This window comes from Sphaerodactylus townsendi, linkage group LG02 (assembly GCF_021028975.2).
Source record: "Sphaerodactylus townsendi isolate TG3544 linkage group LG02, MPM_Stown_v2.3, whole genome shotgun sequence".
Taxonomy (NCBI): Eukaryota; Metazoa; Chordata; class Lepidosauria; order Squamata; family Sphaerodactylidae; genus Sphaerodactylus; species Sphaerodactylus townsendi.
This window is the reverse complement of record NC_059426.1, coordinates 66,022,464-66,046,265: the sequence shown is the minus strand read 5'-3', so window position 1 is coordinate 66,046,265 and position 23,802 is coordinate 66,022,464. Positions and strand designations below refer to the sequence as shown.

Below are 23,802 nucleotides of genomic sequence, written 5' to 3'. Positions count from 1 at the left end.
TTTCTCCCCCGCGGCTGGCCAGGCCGAGCCGCGGGCTTTACCTCTTGCCCGCCCCGCTGATTGCGGGGCAGGCGCTTTCCTGGCGGCTGGCCAGGCCGAGCCGCCGAGCCCATCTTCGCCCACCCTGCAGGAAGCAGGGCGGGCGCATCTCTTGCCCGCGGCCGGCCAGGCCACACCGCGGGCTTTCCTCCCGCCCGCCTTGCTGGTTGCCCTGCAGGCGCGGGGGGGGGGTGATCGGGCGAGGGAGCAAGTCGGCGGGGGAGTGGATGGGGGCGTGCGAGCGAGTGGGGGGGAGCGGGGGAGGGGGAGCCAAATGGCTCTTTGAGCGGAAAAGGTTCCCGACCCCTGCACTAGAGTGTCTCTCTTACATGGTTCTTCTCAAAGAAGGATGGCTGCTCTCCCTCCGGAAGCTCCTATCCTCTCTCTCTATAACTCCCCCTCCAGAAGCTTCCCTGCTCCATGTTTGCGTGGGGTTCTTTTCAGAGAAATTCAACCAAGCCACCAGTGTGATTAATTAGTGTTATTGGGTTATGGTTAACTCCAGGGCATTGGCACAGATTCCCTAAATTAAATCTGTCCTCCCTGGCACTTAATCAGAGAAGCACAGCTCACTTTCAACTGGCCCTCAGCTACCAGAAAACGGAGCTGCTAGAACAGAACAACTGTTCACTCTGGTGTCAATTCAGTTGTCCCCCAGAACTCCCTGTCCTCTGGCTATAGAACACTGTGCAGTTCCCTCAGACAATCACATCCAGATTAACCCTTTGAGCTCTAAACATTCTGTTGCCTGAATGGGCCAGAGTGTCTGTTTACACATTACAGTTATCAATCTTGAGGGTGAAGGAGAAAGAGATCAAGAAGTGCAATCAGCATTTTAATGCCATCTAGTTTGTAAAACAATCCAGATCATGGCCACACAGCCCTGAGAACCTACCAAAACCAGTCTATTGATTTAATTGCTGTTATCCTTAGTACATGCTCAGTTATCACAAAGGCTGCAAGAGGTCAAAGATATGTTTGTGTGATTGGGCTTAAGTATGTCTAGTCTAGGGGTAATTTTTTAAAAAGCTGGTCAATATAGAGAGGCTTTTTGGACATTGAAAGCAGAAGGTGGAGGTTTGCGGTGAGATAGCGTGCAGGGATATAAAAGTGAAATCTGTTACAGATCTGTCTTTGTTGCCATGTCATGCATTGTTATCAGACTGAAAATGTAGTTCTGCTGAGTTTGCAGTTATTTAATGTTCTGCATTTTAGCACAAACTGGTTGTAACTTATGCCACGACATGTCATGTCAACTGGCAAGCCTGAGTCAGTGGGGAGCTGATTTGAGTACTTTATTAAAATATTTTTATCATGGGGAAGAAAAAGAATTCCTTAGTATTTCTTTTCCTTGAACTATTAAGTACAAAAGTGGTTTCCATTTTCTTTCCAGCTAAACCATAATATTAAAAATGTAGTGGTACGACCAAATAGAGGGAAATTAAGTTGCTTAATGGTAACGCTGAAGGATTCCAGTTTCTTGACAGTGGATAAAATACCATCAAAAGATGCAGATGAAATGAGGCTGTATTTGGAGGCTGTTCAAAACAGGTTTCATACAGGTAAGTGCATAACATAATCTGAGTAGTCTCTTGTCATGAGAAAGTATCTATAACTAGCCTGAGGTGCTTATGTGTAATGTTTTATGTGCTGCAGGAATGGGAGAAAACCCTAGACTTGCAAGGAAATTAAAATTTATATGATAATTCCTTTATCAGACCTAAACTTATTTTACTACCTTAAGAACATAAAATGCACAGTTCTTTAAAACATTACACTTTTCAGTAGACAAAATTAGTTAAATTTAAACAATAAGCATAAGGTCTTTTATTCATCCCCAAAAGGAAAGTATCTTAAGTGATTTTGGTGCTCTGAAAAATTTAAGACTAGTTAAATATGTACTTAAAACCAACATAGACATAACGGAGATCCATACATATTCATTTGTAGGTAAGTTTAAAGTGAGTATGATTTTACAGAAAGCAGTATAAGTAAATGGAGCTAAACCCATTTTTCTCGCCCATTCCTCAACTTTCTGTCCCGTTAAGCATTTTTCTTCCAGGAAAGCTTACTTTGGACACTGGAGCTTGGCTTCAAACAGTGGAATACAGTGAAGTCAAAGATGAAAGGGACTGAGATTAGTTTCTCCCCTGTGTGTCTTTTTCATACAAAAAGACCTGGCACCCCCTCCCCTGGTCTGCTTACCACATAACTTCGCAGATGTGGATAAATACACACAAATCTCCTTTCTCCCTCATTGCTTTAGCTCTTGCAGGTCATAAGTGAGATCTGGAACTGCATGAGTCAGGACAGCGAGGAACCTTGCAAAAACTGTAGATTGTGCTGTACACCTTCATAGTGATTGAATTAATGTGGAGACTCATCTTCTTGTCTGATTTGGTCCCCTTGCTTCCTCCAGCATAATTTTCCCACCTCTTTGAACCTCTACCATGTTCCTGTATGGCTGCATGCCTGGTTGGGGAGTCAAGTCTGTCTTCTGAACTGCATTATTTTGCTCAGAATTATCCCATGTAATAACCCCAGGTGGGATATGTCTTCAGCCTGCTGCCTGTCTGCCAAGCATACCAGTTTCTTGCAACACCCTAAGAGCCCCATTTGTTATTTCATTTCACATTTAATTTATATCTCACCCTCCAGCAGAGGGCTTGGGGCGGCAAACAATAGTAGCGACCAAACAATAAAGCATGGCATAAACAGCAACAATAATAGTTCATAATACAATAATATTAACAGCATAATAATGCATCACAGTGATATACTATAAGCAATAAGCCATAAACAATTTAGACATCAATAAAATAGATATAATAATAAACACAATCAAGTTATATTTGATGGTGATTTAACATATCGAACCTAGCAATATCAATAGCAATAACAGCAACAACCATAACAATAACAGCAGCACAAAAACCCGTAGACCAATAGCAATAATCACAGTACTAGATCAATTCATTAACAATTCACAGTACTAGATCAATTAATTAACAATGAAATAGGTCAACTATGTACACCAGTTCAAACAACACAGTGCAGGATGAGCACTGGCATCCTTGAAAGGTAGCAGAGGAATGAGCAGGCAAAGGGTGGTCATCAAGAACCATGCAGAGGAGAACTGGATTCTGTCCAGTTGGTCTAGAGACCTCCACCACAGAAGAGATTCATAATCCTAGCTGGTCTGTATCCTTTGTGAACCTTCAGCGGAGAGGGCGGGGGAGCAAGGATTTTTTTCTCTGAAACCATGTTGGTGGCAGGAGGATAGATTCCAGCGCAGGACAACATGAGTTCTCTGTTGTTGCCTTACCACAGTGCAGATGCAAATCAGTGCACACAGTTCACTGATCAATGGACTTAGATTAGTAGAAAGAATTGGTGTGCCGTCTCAGTACTTCTTTCTGGAGAGTGTTTGGTAAGCCAGCTCAGAATCAGGACCCTCCCTCTCACAGGCTAAGACCCCTGCCGCACATGCAGAATAATGCAATTTCAGTGTACTTCGCAGCTGGATTTTACTGTGTGGAATAGCAAAGTCCACTTGCAAACAATTGTGAACGTGGATTGAAAGTGCGTTATTCTGCATGTGTGGAAGGGGCCATAGTGAGAATGAACAGAATTAGGATTATTGCTAAAGTTAAATCCTGTCCATTTTTTTCCTTAATGAAATATTCTCTGTATGTATAAAAAATTTGCACATCTGCTTGTAGGGGTGGATATCAGTGTCTGGCTTATGTCATTGTCTTATATAATGCTGACGTTGGTTGCTTTCACATGGTCAAAGTTTTGCCATAGTATGAATTCCTGATCTATTTCATGGTGTGATTCGTTACCTATAGTATTTGACACAATTGTTGCTACCATATCTATAGGGCAAGCCCTTTTTAAAAGAAAGAGCAATCTTTTGTAAGTAAAATTAGCATACATTTTTGTGCTTTTAATAAGTAATTTGACACAGGAAAAAATGAAATACAAATCAAACAAAAACATCTACATGTAAATTTGAATTTAATGGAATGTTTTGTTTTAGCTGCAAAATCTACTCAAGGATCCAGCAGTTTTGGAGGTATCTTGGGTAATAGGACTACGCAGAAAGATTCTAACAGGCAATTTCAATATATTGAGAACCAGGTATTTCAATTAGTTCTCTTCACTTCCTTCTTTCATATTCCTTCCTTTTGTCTTTGATAAATAAGCATTATGATAGAGCAATTTGGAATTTTATGATATATATTCCAAGCCTTATGAATTAGAAGTACTAAAGCCATGTCTGTATTTGAACCCATTATATTGGATTTAAGGTATGTGCCGCTGTGTATTTGCTTTCTAAATCAACTGTTGGAGCTAGCCAATTCTTCACTCAAATGGTTAATTTTAATGTGGAGGGTCCTGATATTCAGCGTTGCCCAATGATATGCAGGTGTCGTAGTGGCCAGAAATGCCTTTACCTACTTTGCTAATATGCCAGTTGTGCCCTTTCTGAGACAGAAAGGATCTAACCATAATTAATCATGGTTTGGTGATTGCAGATTGATTAGTATATGTTTTGTACTGTATACTTCAACATAAGGGGCTGCTTTTGCAGAGCAGGGACACTGTGACAGAACAAGTCCTTTGTAGTGTTAATAGGGCAGACCATTTGGAGCATGTAATTCTTTTCCAGCTTCCAGTTTGATTCCAGACCCAGTTCAGAATTTTGACCTTTAAAGCCATAAATAGCCTGGGTCTAGGACAGTTTTCTTACATACAAGCCCATCTCAACATGAAATCATCTTCAGAGGTTCTTTTTTCTGATTTTCCCACTTTCTAAAAAATCATTGGTGTATATGTGAGTAGATCTTTACTTGACAGTGATTAACTGATGCCCCCCTGTCTTCTGTGCTCCCCTTGCCCACATATCTTTTGTGCCACACTAAAGTAGTACTTTTTTAGATACTGACGGTCAGCTTTTGGTTTTTGTGGGTCCTTTGGGAAGTAGCTCATATTTGCTGGCTATTCTTTTTTAATAAACTGTCCACAGGCTAATCTATATATTGTGGAGGCAGAAAAAACTCTGATTCTCTTACAAATAGGAAGATGAGCAAAAAGGGAGATAGCTTTCTTCTTGGAATAAATAGTTTCAGGATGCACACCCACAAACTGAAGTCGATTCTGCATAGATGAGTATAATTTTGCATGGTCACTGGGTGAACCTTAATCGTCTTAAGGATTCATTAAAGCATATGTTGCCATGCTATCAGAAGTTCTCTTTGAAGTTTCTCAGATCAAAGCAAGGAAGCATTGTAGAACCATGATGGAAAATGGAGGCATCAGGTCTATAATATCAAGGAGATATGTGGAGATGATTTGTCTGCAAAGGAATGCTGATGTGTTTTCTAAAGATTTAGGGTTAGAGTAATTGTCACAAAAGCTAGGAGGGAGGTACTAAACTTTTCATTACTAGTTAATTAATATATAGAGAGATATATAGATATATAGATAGATATAGATATAGATATATTTTACTCTATTTTATAATATAATAGTTGGAATCTGCTCTGAGCCGGTAAGGTGAAAGGTGGCATATAAGCTCAAACAAATAAATAAAGGTCACTCTGAGGCCCCTTCCGCACATGCAAAATAATGCGTTTTTAAACCACTTTCACAACTGTTTGCAAGTGGATTTTGCCATTCTGCACAGCTTCAAAGAGCACTGAAAGCAGTTTGAAAGTGCATTATTCTGCATGTGCGGAATGAGCCTAAGAAAAGATACGTTTTGATCTTTTTTAAATTTACAAACGAAGGTCATAGCTTTTTGGAATTTACAAATGAGAACCACAGGCTAACTTTCAACACACTAGAGATCAAATCATTAGTTGAGTGAACCAGTGCCTCCAGTCAGGTTTATCGTTTGAGGAACTTAACAGTATGGCCAGCACACTGCAAATACGGTCAGCTGTCTGTGTATATATATGTGCCCTACATGGAAAGACTGGTTCATGCTGCTTGCGCATATAGCAGTGTCTGACAGGTCAATCTCTGCAGTTCCTTGCATCAAAGTTACTGAGTTGAACCTATGATTTGCAAGAGTAATATAGTATATCAACATAAATGTTGGCCTTTTGATTTTGTAGACACCTACTAAAAAGACAGTGGTAGAAAATAAAGATGACACTCCACTTCGTAAGGTGCTTGCCAGCCCAGGAAGAGCAGCCATTAAGAATTCTGGGGGAACTGGAATATCTGGCAACAGGGTTAGCATGGTGGTTACTCCTGCAACTTCAACACCTCACAGAAGTGGGTTGTTGGAAAATCGGTATGGAAACAAACTTTTTAAGATACTGCATCTTTATTTAGTGTATATGCATTAATGTATGCATGGCTATGAAAACATTTAGTCAATTGTTTTTCAAGTTATTAAAAATGTTTTAATATATGAGCTGCCTGGAAAATTCCACTGTACCTTTCATGCAAAGCAGGGGTGAAAGTATCGATGCCAACATCAAACTTTCCAGAGAATGTCTTAAAATGTTTTAACATGAAAGAATGGCTTCTTCTGTTTTCTCATGGACTGAATGGATGTGTTTTTTAAATAAAACAGTGAAAGGAGAAAAAGAGCCCAGCCTACTTCAGAAATGAATGAAGATTACCCTAAAGAGAATGATTCGTCAAGGTAATTTTTTTATCTTAAACTATTCTACACCTTCTCTACCATCCCTTCTTTTCTTAATCTCTTCCCCCACAGTAAATTTGTAGCTTAAAGTAACTAAGAAAGCCTCACTTTAAAAAATGTTAGCATAATCTTACATTGTTGTAAAAAAACAGTGTTAGTATCCTTGAAAATTGTGCACATTTGGTAATAGCATGTTATGAATGTATGTTGGCTGTGTGTGGTTGGCAGGGAAATCCTCAACAGAATTCATAGCTTTCTAAATTTTAGTACTCTGGCCTGAATATCCCAGACTAGCCCAATCTCTGAAGTTTCTGGAAGTTAAGATGGGTTGTTCCTTGTTAGTATTTGGATGGGGAGACCACCAAGAAAGTCCAAAGTCACAATGCAGAGTCAGCTTTTAGAAAAGTGTAATTTTAGAAAAGTGTAATCCCCAGTCAGCTTTTAGAAAAGTGTAATTTTTCTTAGGATTGCAATGCTGGTGTACAAGTAGGGTGGCTCCCTTCACATTTCCATGTTAAAATTAGCTGAATGTTTAAGTTTAAGCTTAAGATTCATAGGACTAGTCGTTAAAATATGTATTTACGTGATAGTGCAGCGTTTTACAAAGAACAGGAGACATGTAAAGGTAGCAAGTCTATGCAGAGAATAAGGTAGTATGGTACATTAGCGTCAAATAAAATTATGTGTCCCTGCAGCAATAACAAAGCTATGACTGATCCCGCACGGAAATTTTTATGTAGTAGCAGAGAAAAGCAACTGAACTTGAAACAGGCTGAGGAGAACAGAACATCAGGTAAACAAGTTTATGCTACTGTTTTTGACAAATTGATACAGTGATTGTGCCATCTCAACTAGTAAAACTGAACATGGGAGATGGATCCACATTACTGTGAGCAGGACTTTCTTGCCTTTTCACCTTCACTCCTGTCCCTTGAAATTCTGTTTCTGGGATCAGGGAAGCTCTGCGGACGGGGAGCTTATGAGTCGGAAGGGGAAATCAGCAAGCATGCACACACCTGTGCTTACAGAAAAGCACCTTTGAACTGAACTATTCTGTTGGTATTCTTGCTTAGTTTTTTAAAATGAAATTTATTAATTTTTCACAAAACACTATAACAATACAACAACAACCAAAGAATACAGGGGAAGAGAGAATAAGTATATAAACACACAATAGATGGATCTGCACTGAGTATCAGTTATACTAAAGGAACATAAAGTACAATCTAAGATAGAAAAACAATCTTGAATTTACTCCATCTTTTCTGCAATTCCATAATTATTAAATTTAAAATTGTCAGTATCTGTATATATTTTAAAAAGGTATGCGTACATTTATGCACTTATACATTGAAATTATAATAACTTTCAAACTTGGACCGAACTTTACATTTTATAATACTCAGAGGAGGACTCCCATTTTTTAAAAAAATCATATACGGGTCTTCTATTTGCAAAATTAGTTTGTTACACCATTAAGTAATACTGTCTTGTTTTAACCTCCCAATTCTCTTGAGCGGGATCTGTGTCCACTTTGCAGGTGGAGGCAATGGCAATTCTTGCCACAGTCATTATATAAAGAAATAGTTCTTGTTGCTGCTTTGGCAAGTTTTTTTGGTACAATACCCAACAACATAACTTTAGGGTCCATTCAAAATTTGACCTTTAATATTTTTTGCATTTCTGTGTGGATTAATATCCAAATAATTTTTGTCTTGCTACAAGTCCACCACTTATAGAAAAACAAGCTAGGTTTTTCTAGACCAGTGGTGGCGAACCTTTGGCACTCCAGATGTTATGGACTACAATTCCCATCAGCCCCTGTCAATTGGCCATGCTGGCAGGGGCTGATGGGAATTGTAGTCCATAACATCTGGAGTGCCAAAGGTTCGCCACCATGGTTCTAGACCTTTCCAGAATGTTCTCTTATATTTTTTTAATCCATTTTCTTGATATCATCTAGGGATATATACCATCTGTAAAACATCTTATACCAATTTACTTTCAGCAGTTGGCTAGTAGTAAGTTTAATATTTTTTGTCCATAGTGTTTCCCACTGATGAAAGTTCATCTCTTCTTGAAAGTTTTGCATTCATTTTATCATACAATTCTCGTTTTCTTTCTGAATCATATTTAAGTAATATCTTCTAGATTCTTCCCAATATATGTTGCTCCTGCTGATCAGTTTCTTTTTCAGATTCTGACCTTTCTCTCAGGACACCTGCTATTTTTAAATTTCTCCTTAGTCTTGAAACAATTTGAAAATATAGCATCCTTTGAATATTTTTCCTTTCTTCCTTAATTTCTTGCCAAGATTTAATTTTTCCTTGAATATTAGCATACTTAGTTGAATGGAACTCTTTCAGGTTGTAATATATTGGGGTAGGGTAGGGGATGAATGTGAATCATATGTTTAGGATATAATTCAGCCAAAAGAATAAGAACCTCCCAACAAGATTTTAATGAGAATCTTGTAACTGAGGGATTAGGAGAAATGTAAATTGTTGTGCTGGTATTTTTCTACCTCTTGGCTGATTTTCCTCTCAATTCAACCTCAACAGGCAACATAAAAAACTTTTAACTTGAACACATACACAAGATTAGGGCCAATTTTTCCTGCATCTACTGGCAAAGAAGGTGGTGTAATCACTGGAATTCTCAAGGCCTTTTACATGGAAATTCAGGTGACGTCCCTTTCCAGATGCAAATATAGGGGTGTATCTCAGTTTCTTGAAGTGACACATTTTTGAGCTATGCTGCTGCATTTTGGCACTCAGCTCAAATAAAGATTAGCAAGTAATTCACTATAAAAGCTCTCATGGTTCTGTTGGGAAAAGGCTTTTAAAAATGTTTTGCCTTTTGTATTCTTGTGTACCTTTGTATGGCATAAAGCTATGCTTCCTGGAATAATGACAGTCTTCCTTGAAGCTAAGCTCTAATATTCACATGCAGTAAGAAAAAGGAACACAGGCCATATACGTATTTCATTGCATAGGCTGGAGAACTGATAGAACAACCTGTTCCTAAGTTCCACATACTAAGGGGAAATAGTGCTGTATCAAATATATCAAGCTACACTTAAATCCATTTCCAATTTTGTTTGTGAGACTGGGCGGGATTTTTGTGGCATGCATCCGTACACATTATAAATTGATGCAAAGAAAAAGTGGGTTAACATGATTCTATACCAGTGTTGGCGAACCTTTGGCACTCCAGTTGTGATGGACTACAATTCCCATCAGCCCCTGCCAGCATGGCTAATGGTGATCATGCTGGCGGGGGCTGATGGAAAGTAGTCCACAACATCCTGAGTGCCAAAGGTCGCCATCACGGTTCTTATACTGAGCAGCTTCTTGTAGTACCATGTGGCTTGCCTTCTAAGATGTTTTTGCTTTTAACATGTTTTTCTGTTCTTTTTCAAGGGGTTTTGCCTTTACAGACCTCCTCATTTTATGGTAGTAGATCATCCACAAAGGACTATTCAGCTAGTAATTCTAATCTAGACAGGTGGGTATGGAATTGTTGCTAATATCAGAGCACTGCATTTCTCAAATGATGTATGTGTATACATGAAATCAGATTTTTATATTATTCCTCCATTAGACAATGTTTTGCTGAAGAAGTAGGTATATTGTACATTATCAGTGTTGTGGATTGAGCCCGTTTAAGTCAGTTAAGGAAACTGTCACATAAAAATACAACATAACATGAAACCCTATCAGTTATTCTGGCTTGAGGAATAAACACTTCTTATCAGTGTGACGATGAGACATTGAAGTCACATTCAGATATCATCCCAGACCTCTGTTGGTCTTTGAAGGGCACAAATGCATCTTGTTCTCCCTTAGTGCATGAAGCACTGTTGAAGGTTTCTTCATTTGGGGAGGCTTAAATTAAGCTCCCACTTGCTGGTATTTCCAGATGCAAGTGATAGTTTATTTATTTATTAAAATATTTATAGCCTACCTTTTCTCTAGGTTCAAGGCAGCTTACAATAATAGTTAAAACATCCCCATCTACAGTCAAAGAAAATAGTAGGCCCCAAATCTCTTAAAATATATGGGCTGTTGAAACCTTCTCAAAAGTCCTGACAGATAGGCAGGCTTTGCAGCACCTTCTGAAGCTCTGCCAGGAGGGCCCCCTCTCATCTCTTCAGGGAACCTGTTCCACAGAGCTGGAGCCCCAATAGCAAAGGTTCAGACTCTAATCGATTCCAAATCACCACCTTTAAGTGGTGGAATAGCCTAGACCTAGTCCTAGACAAATAGGTAGTTGTTCCCCACAAATGGGAATTCTAAATTGAGGTTAAGCCAGTTGTCATGGCAAAATGAGAGTTAAATAATATTGCAGGGGAGCAGGGCTCCATAGAGGTAATTGTGTGATAACATATTTTGCCATATGTATGTATACTGTATATGTACTCGCATTATGCAAATCTAAAACCATATAAGTCAGGGCACCTAATTTTACTTTGAAAGGCTGGGAAACCTTATTAACTTCGAAAAGTGTAAGTTGAGGGGTGGGGAAAGGTCCATTGGGAGGCGGGGTGCTAAGCTGGCAAAGGAGCACAGCTGGGGAAAAGGAGTGCCCCAGAAGCCTTTGGAAGGCTTTTTAAGGAGGGGCGAGGTGGGTGTGTGCAGGTCCAGGGAGAAGGAAGAAGCTGGGGGCCGTGGAGGGTGAACGGGACAGGAGATGGTGGAGGAGAAGGCAGAGGAGAACGAGGCACAGAAAGTGGCTGAAAGGGGGGCAGCAGAGAAGAAGGCAGGACAGAGCGAAGATGGGAGAGGGGGAATGCCACACAAGAATTACCGGTAAGTGGGACCCGTGTATAAATTCGAGGGGGGCATTTTTCAGCCAAAAAAGGCTGAAAAACTCGACTTATACCACCAGTATAAACGGTAAATATTGGAGGTTGATGACCATGTCATACTGCCCTTGCGTACCTATTGTGTTTAATCTATCTTTGATGGGATTAATTGGTTTTGTTAGTTTTTGGAATAGAAACCCTGTTGCTTAGCCCATCTCATCTTATAGGTCTAACGTGTTGAATCAGACTCCTTCTGCCAAAAGAAGCTTGGGCTTTCTCTCTCAGCCAGCCCCTCTCTCGGTTAAAAAAATGAGATCAAATCAAGATTATCTGGGATGGAACAAGCCACGAGTTCCTCTTTCCACTCACCCACAACAGCAGTTGCAAGGGGTAAGCTTTTGTATGTATATGTTTGTGCATTTAAATGTGCTTCTGCTTTTTAAAACATGCACAGAAACAATAGGCATCACTCACACTAACAAACAGAAAACAAAACTTTTCCTTAATTGCTGTAGTCTCTTCTTTTTTTCAACACTTGTTATTACCAGTTACTTACACAGCATCCTAACTCCATTACTTTATTTTCAAATGCTGTCCTTGTTTGTCCTGTGCCTTGAGTACAATCCCTTGAGTACAGCCCCAATTAGGGCTGGCAGTTAGGTGGTCACTGCTTATGCAAAATCAGTATTTTATAATAAGTAGAAGTAATGTTTCACCCTCTTTTTAGGGCAGTAAACTGGGGACAGGAAAGGACCAGTGGTTCTTTATACTGTAAATTCTTGTACAGTGCAAAATTTGTATGGTTCTTTCTATCTCCCCCCCCCCCCCCCAACTTTTGGAATATAATTTAAACTCTTGAAATAATCACTAATTTTCTTAATGTAATGGATTGCCTGGCAGTATTCTAGAAAGAGCTTGACTTCTGTGTGGCAAATACACTAGCTTGTGTCTCTTTTCCTCCCTCGTGTGTTGTTTCTTACAAACTTACTAGAGCAGGGGTAGGGAACCTGCGGCTCTCCAGATGTTCAGGAACTACAATTCCCATCAGCCCCTACCAGCATGGCCAATTGGCCATGCTGGACCAAGCAAGGGTGGTTATGGAATTGTAGCTTCTGAACATCTGAGAGATTCACAGGTTCCCACCCCCTGTACTAGTGAGTTCTTTGGAGGGTGTAAACAGGCATGTGGATAAGGGGAGGAACCAGTGGACATTAGTCTACTTGGATTTCCAAAGACTTTGACAAAGTTCCTCACCAGAGACTATTGAGAAAACTCAGCAAGCAAGGAATAAGAGGGAAGTCCTCCTATGGGATTAAAAACTGGTTGAGAAACAGGAAGCTGTGCAAGAGTGGGTGTAAATGGGAAGTTCTCACAATGGAGAGATATGCGAGTGAAGTGTCCCAAGGATCCACTGCTTTGGGACCAGTGCTCTTTAACCTATTCATAAATGACCTGGAAGTGAGGGGTGAGTAGTGTGGTGAAAGCCAAGTTTGCAGATGATACAAATTATGTGGGGTGGTGCGAGAACCACAAAGGGATTATGAAAGAGCTCCAAGTGGGACCTTGATAAGAAGTGGGTGGAGTGGGCTAAGACAGAAATGGCAAATGCAGTCTCAATGTAGCAAAATGGCAAGTGATGCACATAGGGGCAAAAAATCCAAACTTCACATACAAGCTTATAGGGGTCAGTGCTATCAGTCACAAGACCAGGAAAGGGATTTGGAAGCGTCTTAGTTGATAGTTCCATGGGAATGTCAACTCAATGCATGGCAGCTGTGAAAGCAAGGCAAACTCTATGCTGGGGATAATTAGGAAAGAGGAGTTGATAATAAAAATCTCGTACAGGATTGTCATGTCCCTTATATAAAGCCAATAGTGCTGGCCGCACTTGGAGTATCTCTGTGTTCAGTTCTGGTCATACACATCTCCAAAAAAGGATATCGAAGAGATAGAGAAAGTGCAGAGAAGGGCAGTGCGAGGATGATTGAGGTTGATTGGAGCACCTTCCTTATGAGGAAAGGCTGCAGCCGTTTGGGACTCTTTAGTTTGGAGAGGAGACGTCTGAGGGGGGGGATATGATTGAAGTCTATAAAATTACAAGTGCATGGGGTAGAAAATGTTGACAGAGAGAAATTTTTCTCTCTTTCTCACAATACTAGAACCAGGGGGCATTCATTGAAAATGCTGGGGGGAGGAATTAGGACTAATAAAAGGAAACACTTCTTCACGCAACGTGTGATTGGTGTTTGGAATATGCTGCCACAGGAGGTGGTGATGGCCACTAACCTGGATAGCTTTAAAAGGGGCTTGGACAGATTTATGGAGGAGAAGCTCGATTTAAGCGGCTACCAATCTTGATCCTCTTTGATCTGAGATTGCAAATGCCTTAACAGACCAGGTGATCAGGAGCAACAGCCACAGAAGGCCATTGCTTTCACCTCCTGCATGTGAGCTCCCAAAGGCACCTAGCGGGCCACTGCGAGTAGCAGAGAGCTGGACTAGATGGACTCTGGTCTGATCCAGCTGGCTTGTTCTTATGTTTCAAGAGTGGTTTGAAAGTGTGCCTATTTTGTTTTCATTTTCCAAATAAACTCTTTGTTATGATTGAAGAAAATTAACAGCAGCCAAATTTGCCTCCGCATAGCTTCTAAAGTCCCATTGTGTAAAGCTTTTAGGTGCAATTGATACAGCTTCATACAAAGTGGGCAGCTTGTAGCCTAGTTCTGGTATGCTACAAGCTGGTACTATAGATAGGAAATAAGTCTCCAACATCTGGAGACAGAGGGGTAGGTGGCTGTTAGAGGGAGGACTTCCTTAATAGCAGTGTGCTGAATCTGGAATGATCTTGGGGGAAATCTTCCTTACTGTGTCTTTGTTGTTCTGCGAACTGCTGAGGATTTTTGACTTGTAAGTTGTCTTAAGATAAATTGTTGTCTTAAGATAAGTTGTCTTAAGATAAATTGAGGAAAGAAATCTTTTATGATGGTATTATGGTTCTTTTTTGTGGAAATAGAAGGCTTCTCTTTGGCTTATCTTTTAAAAATTATTTATGTTATATAACCTGTCCTTGGAATCCATTTTTAGCTGGAGGAACAGTGTGTGTAATTGTATGTGTAGCACTTGCTGGAGGCATCTTATTTTCCTTTGTATCCCCTCCCCACTATTTCCTCTTTCCCTTTGGAAGCCTCCATAGTTTGCACCCCTTTCCTGTTTTCTTTTTGTCCTATCTTCTCTTCCCTTTTATCATTTTCCCTGGCAGCCTCTGCCCTGGAAAAGGTGGGTGAGTTGCATTGTGGCTAGCAAGTCCTTTTCACTCAGGGAAACTGACAGGAGATGGCAATCTTTCTAGTGCTGTTTTATCCAAGTTTTTTCCTGCTTCCCCCCTGATTTTACTTTGTACAAACCAAGGCTTGGAAGACTCAGCAATATTGTTGTGGTTTCCTAGCAGCCACCAAGATGGAGACTGAGAACTCAGTGGCCATTCTTTTCTTAAAGCTACAGGCATTTTTTCCATTATTTTGGAAAGCATTAATCCCCTGATATAATTTTTAATGTTTCAGATTTGAGGGAAGGTGGAGGGCTTCTTCAAATTTGTAAAGAAATTCCTCCTAATCCCATTGCAGAATTCTAACTCCAATTTGAGGGCACTGGAAGAACCATACTTGGCATGACAATTCACATCTGTATTAGAAGTATTTTATTGTTGTAATATAATCCTGTTAATCTTTACAGATTTACAAACCTGGGAAATACCTGTTACATGAACGCCATTTTACAATCTCTGTTTTCAATTCAGTCATTTGCTAACGATCTTCTGAAGCAAAATATACCATGGAAAAAAATTCCATTCAATGCACTGATCAGGTGAGCACTAGTTCTGTGAGCAGGATATATATATCTTCTAGTTGGAGTGTTGATACAGTAACTGCCTGCTGAAGTAAGTGAATGTGTGTTTCTACAAAAGACAGCTCCATCTGGGGGGCCGAATCTGCCTGTGGGAGTGGTGCAGCTGCAGCACTTGCCCCAGCAGAGGGGCACATCTGCCAGTGTGCGGCTGCTGTGCTGCTTCCTGTCAGTGGGACACTATGCCAGACACCGCACCAGTGTCCCAGGGCCCCTGTGGCCCCTGCTGGTGTAACAGAGGGCATGGCCATGGGAGGAGCTGACATTAGTCGGCTTCCTCCCAGCTATTGCCCCCATTATGCTGGCGACCAGGGTCTTGGACTTGCACCACTAAAAAGGTGGCATAGGTCCATTCAGCCCAGTGGAGGCTTCTCAGCAACAGGGATGCTTTTTCATTTTTCCCCACGCAGCTGGGAAGCCTTCATGGGAGTGGCGGTCTGGTGCAGCTGTAACGCCACGGCCAGATGTCCAGCCTCTTGGATGGGGCTGCTAAAGGGCATAGGTTTCTATGAGGCAATCCTTCTGACCTGACTACATTTATCCATTACTGATACCCATTGTGAAAATGCAAGGAGGTCTAAACATAGGTTATTATTAAACTGTCTATATAGAAAATAATTGGTTACTTTTGATCTCTGATATTTTCCTCCTGATGTTTGAGGGATCTCAGCTTTTAGAGAAAATCTCAAACTATGGAAGCAGACAAGAGTTCCAAAACCCCCTGTCATCAGCGTGCTTTATTTTGTCATAATTACTGAACGATGCCTGAATTTGCTTTCTCATTTAGGTTGTGGGGAAGAAGATGCATGAGAAAGGATGAAAAAGACTATTTATTGGAGACGAGTCTAGGTCTCACTCTTGTCTTGATACTCTGCTTGGCATTTTGCCTGCGCAAACTACATGGTATCAAACAAAGCAGATGGAAGTTTTAATTCTCTGTAGTTTCCTTTCTTTTGCGCATACAGATATCTCTGGCCTACATTTATATAATTTACATTTTATCATAATCCCAAATTGTAATTTTAAACAGTGTCTGTTTTTAATCTGTTCAGTTTCAATATATACTAAAATTTGTATTAATGCTCATTTGACCTTTGCTACTGGTTTAGTCTTAATATTATTTCATAGGTTCTCTCACATGTTGATTAAATGTGTGCAATATAACGATGGAATATGAATTACTGCTGAGGGTTTTTTTTACTATTGAATCCTTGCCATGTTACAGTAGGAGTGAGTAATGTTTCAGGAAGAGGGTATTCAACAATACTTCTCAGATATTTTTACCATTGAAATTACTATTATGTTTATTTTTCTAGACGTTTTGCTCATCTGCTTGCTAAGAAGGATATTTGTAGCCCTGAGGTGAAGAAAGATTTACTCAAGAAGGTGAAAAATGCAATTTCAGCCACTGCAGAGAGATTCTCTGGTTACATGCAAAATGTGAGTACTGTGTCTTTAAGCAAACAGGAAGTATAATGGCAGTCAGAAAGTGAGGTGCTTTAACTATTATTGAGACTATCTGCACTAACATTTGTGCTACCTTCCCCCCCCCCCCCGGAGTTCTGCATAGTTTTCTGAAATGTGTAGTTGGCGGCTTTCAAGAAACAAAGCCTGCCTTTAGCAAATGTTGGCAAATATTACAAACAGGAAATCTTGGATGCATTTCCCAGTTATTACTTTTGAAAAAGTTGCTTTATTCTGTTGTGTCATGGTCATGCGTCTTACTATTAATAGAATTCAAAAGAGTAACCCATGAAAACTTGTACAGGAGGGGGCATCCCATCCCCCCAACTCTGTTTCTTTTCTCTTGCTTACCTCCCCTCCCATTACTGCTCCCCTCCCACTCCCCGTGCTTTCTTAGTGGACAGATACTTAGAATAGAAAATATGCAGGACACGGAATGAAACGTGTTTCCATAAAATATAATAGTGACATTTTTACAATCAAGACATTAAGTGTTTTCAAAAACTTTCAGATAGTATTCTAAACTGAGTTGTCAGACTGGGTTCCTGCATGAGTCTGGTATGTGGGAGTATGCCTAAAGTAGCTAACTGCTGTTTTGTGCAGAGTTATTTCAGTTTCGAGTGAAATAACACTTCATAGGACTACACTGTGTGTCCTTTACATAGTTTAATATAATATACTGTACTCACAGAAATGTGTGAAGTAAATGTTGGAGTTGCTGTTCTATTAAATGAATGCTTGGCTTTAGGATGCACATGAATTTTTAAGTCAGTGCTTGGATCAACTGAAGGAAGACATGGAGAAGCTGAACAAAACTTGGAAGAGTGAGCCAGTTTCTGGTGAAGACAGCTCCGTAGGTCGAACATCTGATGACTTAACAGCTGCCAAAGTTTATACTTGTCCAGTTATTACAAACTTGGAGTTTGAAGTTCAGCATTCTATCATATGTAAAATGTAAGTGCTTAATTAACATTTTTTCCAATCTCAGCATTCTCATACGAATATTTCTAGAAATGCCATTATTCTCCAATTCAGGTATATGTTTGCAATATCTCTGGTTCAGTACCCATGTAGCATGGTTGTTAAAAATCTGGGTTTGTGTGTGTATATGAATTTGAAATGAACTTGCACAAAAACTGAGACTGTTGCCTGCAAAGAAAATTATGCATGTAAATAAAATCATTAAAGTATTGATGAGTAAATAATACAAAATAGAACACTGAGATCAATTTAAATTTCCAACCAGACTGCTTTCGAAAAGCAAATAACAATTAGCTCGCAGTATTATTTACCCAAAAAAGCAGTCAGCTTTGAAGTAGGTCTAACAATATTTGTGCTTTAATTAGCAATAAGCAAACCTACCATTTTCCAGTGAATTTGTTTGACTGTAACTAATCTTTCATGTGTGGTGAATGATAAGTTCACCTACCATTATGTAATCTTAGTGTTGCTGTTAACTTCATTGGGAGACTGGATAGATGCTTTGCAAACCATTGTTTGTTCATCCACAGAAAGATTTAAAAAAAATGTTTTTGTAAGTTTGTGAGGACATAACTTGACCTCAGTTTATGTAAATAAGGTTGATTTTTGCAAAAGGTGCCTTTAGGCATGTGTTGAATATCTTTTATTAAAGTACTTCTTATTTATCTTGGAAGATTATCACAGACTTTATTTTCAGAAATTTTCATGATTCCATAATATGTTTTCCTAGATGCGTATGAGATTTCCTTCCAAATTATTACTTTTCGATTCCATGATTAAGACAGGGGCGTGCAAATTGCAACCAGACATTGCGCTCAATCAAGAGAAGTGGCGTTTAAAAATACAAGCAGCAGACCCTGCATTAGTGGGACAACGCTAGGAAGAAGTATACAAATTAGATCCCTCTGAGAATCCATTTACACTTTTATTCACTTGAAACCTCTATCTCTACAATTATTTTGCTACTATCTTTTTCTCCTGTTTTGTTCCCCCCTGCACCACTTCCCATAGCATGTTTTCTTCTCTTGTGCCTCCTTTAATTTTTGTGCTCAGTAATGCTTGCTTTCTCTCTCAGTACCAGAGGTCTGCATCCTCATTTTTTCTGTTAACTGTTTTTGTCGTCTTCCATATTTTATTTATTTTACAAAATTACACCACCTGCTCAATTTCTCCTATACACTAAGGTTGCAATCCTTTCATTTTCCCTAAGCTGCATCCCCAGCCACCCTCTTTTGTTTACCACAGCCCTCACTACACTGTGTCTCTTTCTCCCACCCCATATTTCTCTTTGTATTTCAGTGTTCTGTTTTCTGTGCTCAGCATACGTCTCACTGCATCTCACTCTTCACTTTTTTTTTCCTCTGCATTTACTCCTCCCATTTTTACTTCAGTTGTTTTACCTCCTACTCATTGAATTTGACAGCAATATCATACAAAGCTTTCACTTCCTCAGCATTCTCTCAGCAATTTCCACTGCAACTAAACACCAAGCTGTGTTATTTATAGTTGGAAAATTCCACCAGGGCTCTCCTCTCTCTAGATTCAGGAAAAGTAACACAGATTCTCCAGTCCTAGTCTCCCACTTCTGTGGTAGGTTTGGGCACCATTCCTCGAAAGTCCTCGAAAAAGGTGGGAAAGGACTGCAAGCATGGATACTTGCAGTTCCTCCACAGGCCATAAAGTGTTGGAGAAGAGACTGCAGTCAGCCTTCTAGCCTTACGTATTGCAAGCCTGATTTAAGAGCATTTGAACTTTGTGTCCAGAAATGACCCAGACATTTTGATTACTTTGACAAATTACTTGACCTGGCTAAATTAATAACTTGAGTACATGTGAATAGTTTTGTCCATCGCAGTAAATCAAGCTGACTGAAACAGTTGGCGGGTTAAAATAAGTCAGAATGTCTCCTTTCAATGTAGGTGTGGTGAAACTGTCACCAAACGGGAACAGTTTAATGACCTTTCCATTGACTTACCACGACGGAAAAAGCTTCTTCCATCTCGTTCTATCCAGGATTCATTGGATCTCTTCTTCAGGGTATGAAATATACATTACTCTTCCCTTTTAGCATTTTTTGTTAACGCATATTCTGCTTTCTTGACACTGAAAAGTTTATAACGCTTCCAGTTGCTAACTTCTTTCTTTGGTTAATGGCAAAGTTAGATGGATAACTTTGAAATGTAAACACTCCCAAGAAAGCTGACATGAGCACATTTTCCTGCCATTCTCTGTGAAGTCAGTTCGTGGTGAAGGCTTGTGTAAGTTCTAATCTGGTGATATTTGATTTTTTTACTTGATAAGAGAAGTTTATCCACCCTCAAAATATGTGGTGACATTGATGAGAAATGTGATTTGTAATTATTTACTTTGGAGAGTAGCATGAAATGAAATAATGTAAGAATAAATAGTCATGTTCTTTCAGGTCATTGGTTCTCAGGTGTTGGGGGTTTTTTTTTAGTGGAACCAATTGCAGGCTTTTGGGGAGCCATGGGCCAAGTAACCACATGCTTCTTTACCCCCTCCCCAAAATGCAGAAATTTCCCATCAGTTTTCTGTCAGCAGGTTCATATTTTTCTTTTTCATGTATGCTATTTAAATAAATAACATTTGTAATGGACTGCAGAGAAATGTATGTTTTCAAAAGTGCAGGTCTGTCTTAAAGCAAAGCATTGTTTACTTTCAGAGTGAGGCATAAAGGCCTCGGAATAGGAAAAGCCACCTGATGGATTGCGGCATTCTGCACCCTGATTGTCCTAATGACTAGATGATGCAGGGGGGGAATAAGTTAACTCTCTGGCCACTTCTGCACTGGCCATGTAGAGCAGTGTGGGGCCGGTAAAAACGCCGGTGTGGGGGAGTTGTTTGCACTGCTGCTGCTGGAGCGCAGCTGCAGTGGCGAATACCCCACACATTATTGTTTTCTTGACTCGCTCATTGACAATGCAGACAATGGAACAATGTGAATGGGACCTCTGACAGAACAATTTGAGATGCTTCTGGACTTTAGAGTTTCTGGTGTTAAGAGCTATCGTGCCTTAACTGAGTTAAAAAGCATAACATCTCCGAGAAGAGTAATTCAGCCAAAGTGTGTGACTGGTTCTATTGACAGCATTGCAAGTTGTGGTGAAAGCATTAATATACACAGACTGGTGGAGGGGTTTATAAAGAGGACTGGTGGAGGGTTTATAAAGGGGCCAAGATGAAGTGTCATATAGATATAAACCAGTGAGGAATATCTTCTAGCAAGGGAAGCATTCCAGTGTATTTGTTAGTCTTGGGTACTGAGTTTTGCTTTGTTTTTCCTCAGTAGAGTGTTGTAGTTGAGAGTTTTTCAAACTGTGAGGTCTGAGTATATGTACCAAGCCTGTTAGAACCCTATGTGTGTGTGAACAAGCCATTAGCCAGAACATCCTAGGTTTAAGAAACTGTACCATCGAAAAAACCACTATATAACATCTAAGCTGAACTGTAACTGAGAACTGAAACTGAATAAATATTATTAAGTCTGTGCTTGAAAAACTAAATACTGAATCTCTGTGCCAGCTCTCGTGTGTGTGTGTATAGCCTCACCTGTCCTTATCTCCAAGTTATTTGTCTCTCTTTCCCATTTCCTCTGTGTTAATAAAAGTTTTATTCTGTTTATGCCTTATCAAGGGGGTTGCCTAGAAAGGTTTTAAGACAAAGGGCATCCTTCACCTTCAGGATCAGTTACAGGGCTGAGAGAAAGTGCTTATATTCTATCTTACGCTACCATTTCTTAAGCACCTCAGTCCTTGAAGGAAAAAAGGCAGGAAAAAATAGGACAAGCTAGGTCAGAGAGTGGTTTCCCTTCCTGAAGAAGTTGAGAAGGTGTGGGGGTCCATTACAATATTACTGTTTAACAAGCTGTACTTCATGGCCATTATATGCATTATGCAGTAGTAAACCCAAATTTGCCATTAAGCCTTCTCTCCTAGCTCATCCTGCTTTTTCTCTTTCTTGGATTCAAAAATAGTTCTTAAGATCATGACTCATAGCCCTAAGTTCAAGAACCATGGCTCTGGGTAACTAACTTAAGAATCAAGTATCAAAAGTTGAACTAATGGCATGAAACGTCAGTCACAGTATGAGTGCTGAATGTGTTTTACAGCACTTCTTTATTATCAGGCTAGCGCATGTATTTCAGTAATTATTTCCAAAAGAATGGGATCATCAAGACAAGGTACAGCACCAAGCAAAAATCTACTTACGGAAGACAGCAAATGATGGATATGAAGAATATCTCTCATTTACTTCATTTTCCCCCACTATTCTATCTTTAGTCTATGAGCTGCCTGCTATTCCTTTAGTTGTCGGACTTTTAAAGTTTATATTACGTTCTGCAGTGAAAGTTGATTATTGCCCTGCTGAGACAGTTGGATAGCTATATTGCAAGAGACTTTGGTGGTTTGCAGTCTTTGTAATATGCTCACTGTGTGTGTTGTGTCTTATAGGCAGAAGAGATAGAATACTCCTGTGAGAAGTGCAACGGGAAATCGGCTCTTGTTACTCACAAATTCAGTAGGTTTCCCAGGCAAGTATATTATCTTAAAATAAAACTGAATGAAACTAGAAGCAACTTTCAGGAAATGTAATAGGTGATTTAGAGGATTTATAGCAGAAACTAGTTAGTTGTGTGTTATATGGGAAGACTGGCATTTCACTTGTGTTAAGTTCAGAGCAAAGTAACATTAACGCAAGAGAGTGAAAACCCATCGTGATGTTCTTGAGAGTGCTTAAATCCTGTTTGTCAGAAAGAACTTGCAGCAACAGAATTCTTAGCTAACACACAGAGACATAGTTTAATGCTAGGTGTGAAACTATATGTTTTCATGTTAGAAATGTATAGCCCTTCTAATCAACAGGCTAAACTTGTAACCACTAAGCAAGAGTGTTGCTTGTGTTGTGTGATCAGAGGAGTGAAGGTAGTACTCTTCTCTGGGAATACAGAGCAGTGTCAGAAGCAGTATTGTGTATGTGTGATGATAGGAGTTTACTTGTAGGTATTTGTACACAGAATAGCAGCTCCAATTTAAGATGGGAACATATTTACTGAACTTCCACCTGTTCTTGTGTCTTAAGGGTCTTGATTCTTCATCTGAAACGATACAGCTTCAATGTAGCGCTCTCTCTCAATCACAAAGTTGGACAGCAAGTAATTATACCAAGATTTTTAACCCTGCAGCCTCACTCTACAGAAAGTACAAGGCCCCCACTTGTTCTTGGGTGGAGTGCACACTCTGCAATGTAAGCTCCTTAGTTTATTCCAGTACCAATATTGCTAGTAAAAAACATTATTAAAGACAATATTCTTTGTTTACTTAAAACAGTAGTCATTAAAATAATCTTGTAAAACTTTCTGAAAGCTGAACTGAATCCTCTTTACCAGCAAACCATTGAACATGTGCAGAATATCTTCTGCTGGATTATTCTCTTTTTGATAATGGTGTGGTTATTTCTGTTGCTTATTGCTAGAATTTAATCTGCAGGTGTTTTTGTCCTTTAGCGTCTAGAGCTGACATATAAGGAAGTGGGGCATGGGAAAAAAGAGTTGAGAAGAAGTAGCCACAGTTGTCCTGCTGGCATGGAAAACAGTAAAGAATTAAATGTTTCCCACAAACATTGTAGCATGGCAATGTTAGTCTGATTAGCCTGTACACTCCCACACACGCCAGCTGGGTGACCTTGGGCTAGTCACAGCTTTTCGGAGCTCTCTCAGCCCCACCTACCTCACAGGGTGTTTGTTGTGGGGGGAGGGGGAGGGCAAGGAGATTGTAAGCCCCTTTGAGTCTCCTACAGGAGAGAAAGGGGGGATATAAATCCAAACTCTTCTTCTTCTTCTGATTCAAGGTTGGTTGGTTGGTTGGTTTTGTCATGGTGTCTTTGCCATGGACTGATGACTATAATCCCAATTAAAATGGTTGGT

At 39.8% G+C, this 23,802-nt stretch overlaps 1 protein-coding gene across 2 annotated transcripts in view; it reads left to right on the top strand.

Moving 5' to 3' along the window:
• Positions 1–23,802, top strand: part of USP37 (ubiquitin specific peptidase 37) — a 45,193-nt gene that overhangs the window by 8,288 nt on the left and 13,103 nt on the right. For both annotated transcript variants that reach the window (XM_048485289.1, XM_048485288.1), the window contains exons 3-15: positions 1,433–1,601; positions 4,082–4,182; positions 6,165–6,346; positions 6,632–6,703; positions 7,399–7,496; positions 10,126–10,210; positions 11,738–11,899; positions 15,243–15,374; positions 16,730–16,853; positions 17,626–17,831; positions 19,778–19,895; positions 22,331–22,410; positions 22,959–23,123. In XM_048485289.1, coding sequence (XP_048341246.1) covers positions 1,433–1,601; positions 4,082–4,182; positions 6,165–6,346; positions 6,632–6,703; positions 7,399–7,496; positions 10,126–10,210; positions 11,738–11,899; positions 15,243–15,374; positions 16,730–16,853; positions 17,626–17,831; positions 19,778–19,895; positions 22,331–22,410; positions 22,959–23,123 — 1,694 coding nt within the window. The remainder of the gene's footprint in view (positions 1–1,432; positions 1,602–4,081; positions 4,183–6,164; positions 6,347–6,631; positions 6,704–7,398; positions 7,497–10,125; positions 10,211–11,737; positions 11,900–15,242; positions 15,375–16,729; positions 16,854–17,625; positions 17,832–19,777; positions 19,896–22,330; positions 22,411–22,958; positions 23,124–23,802) is intronic.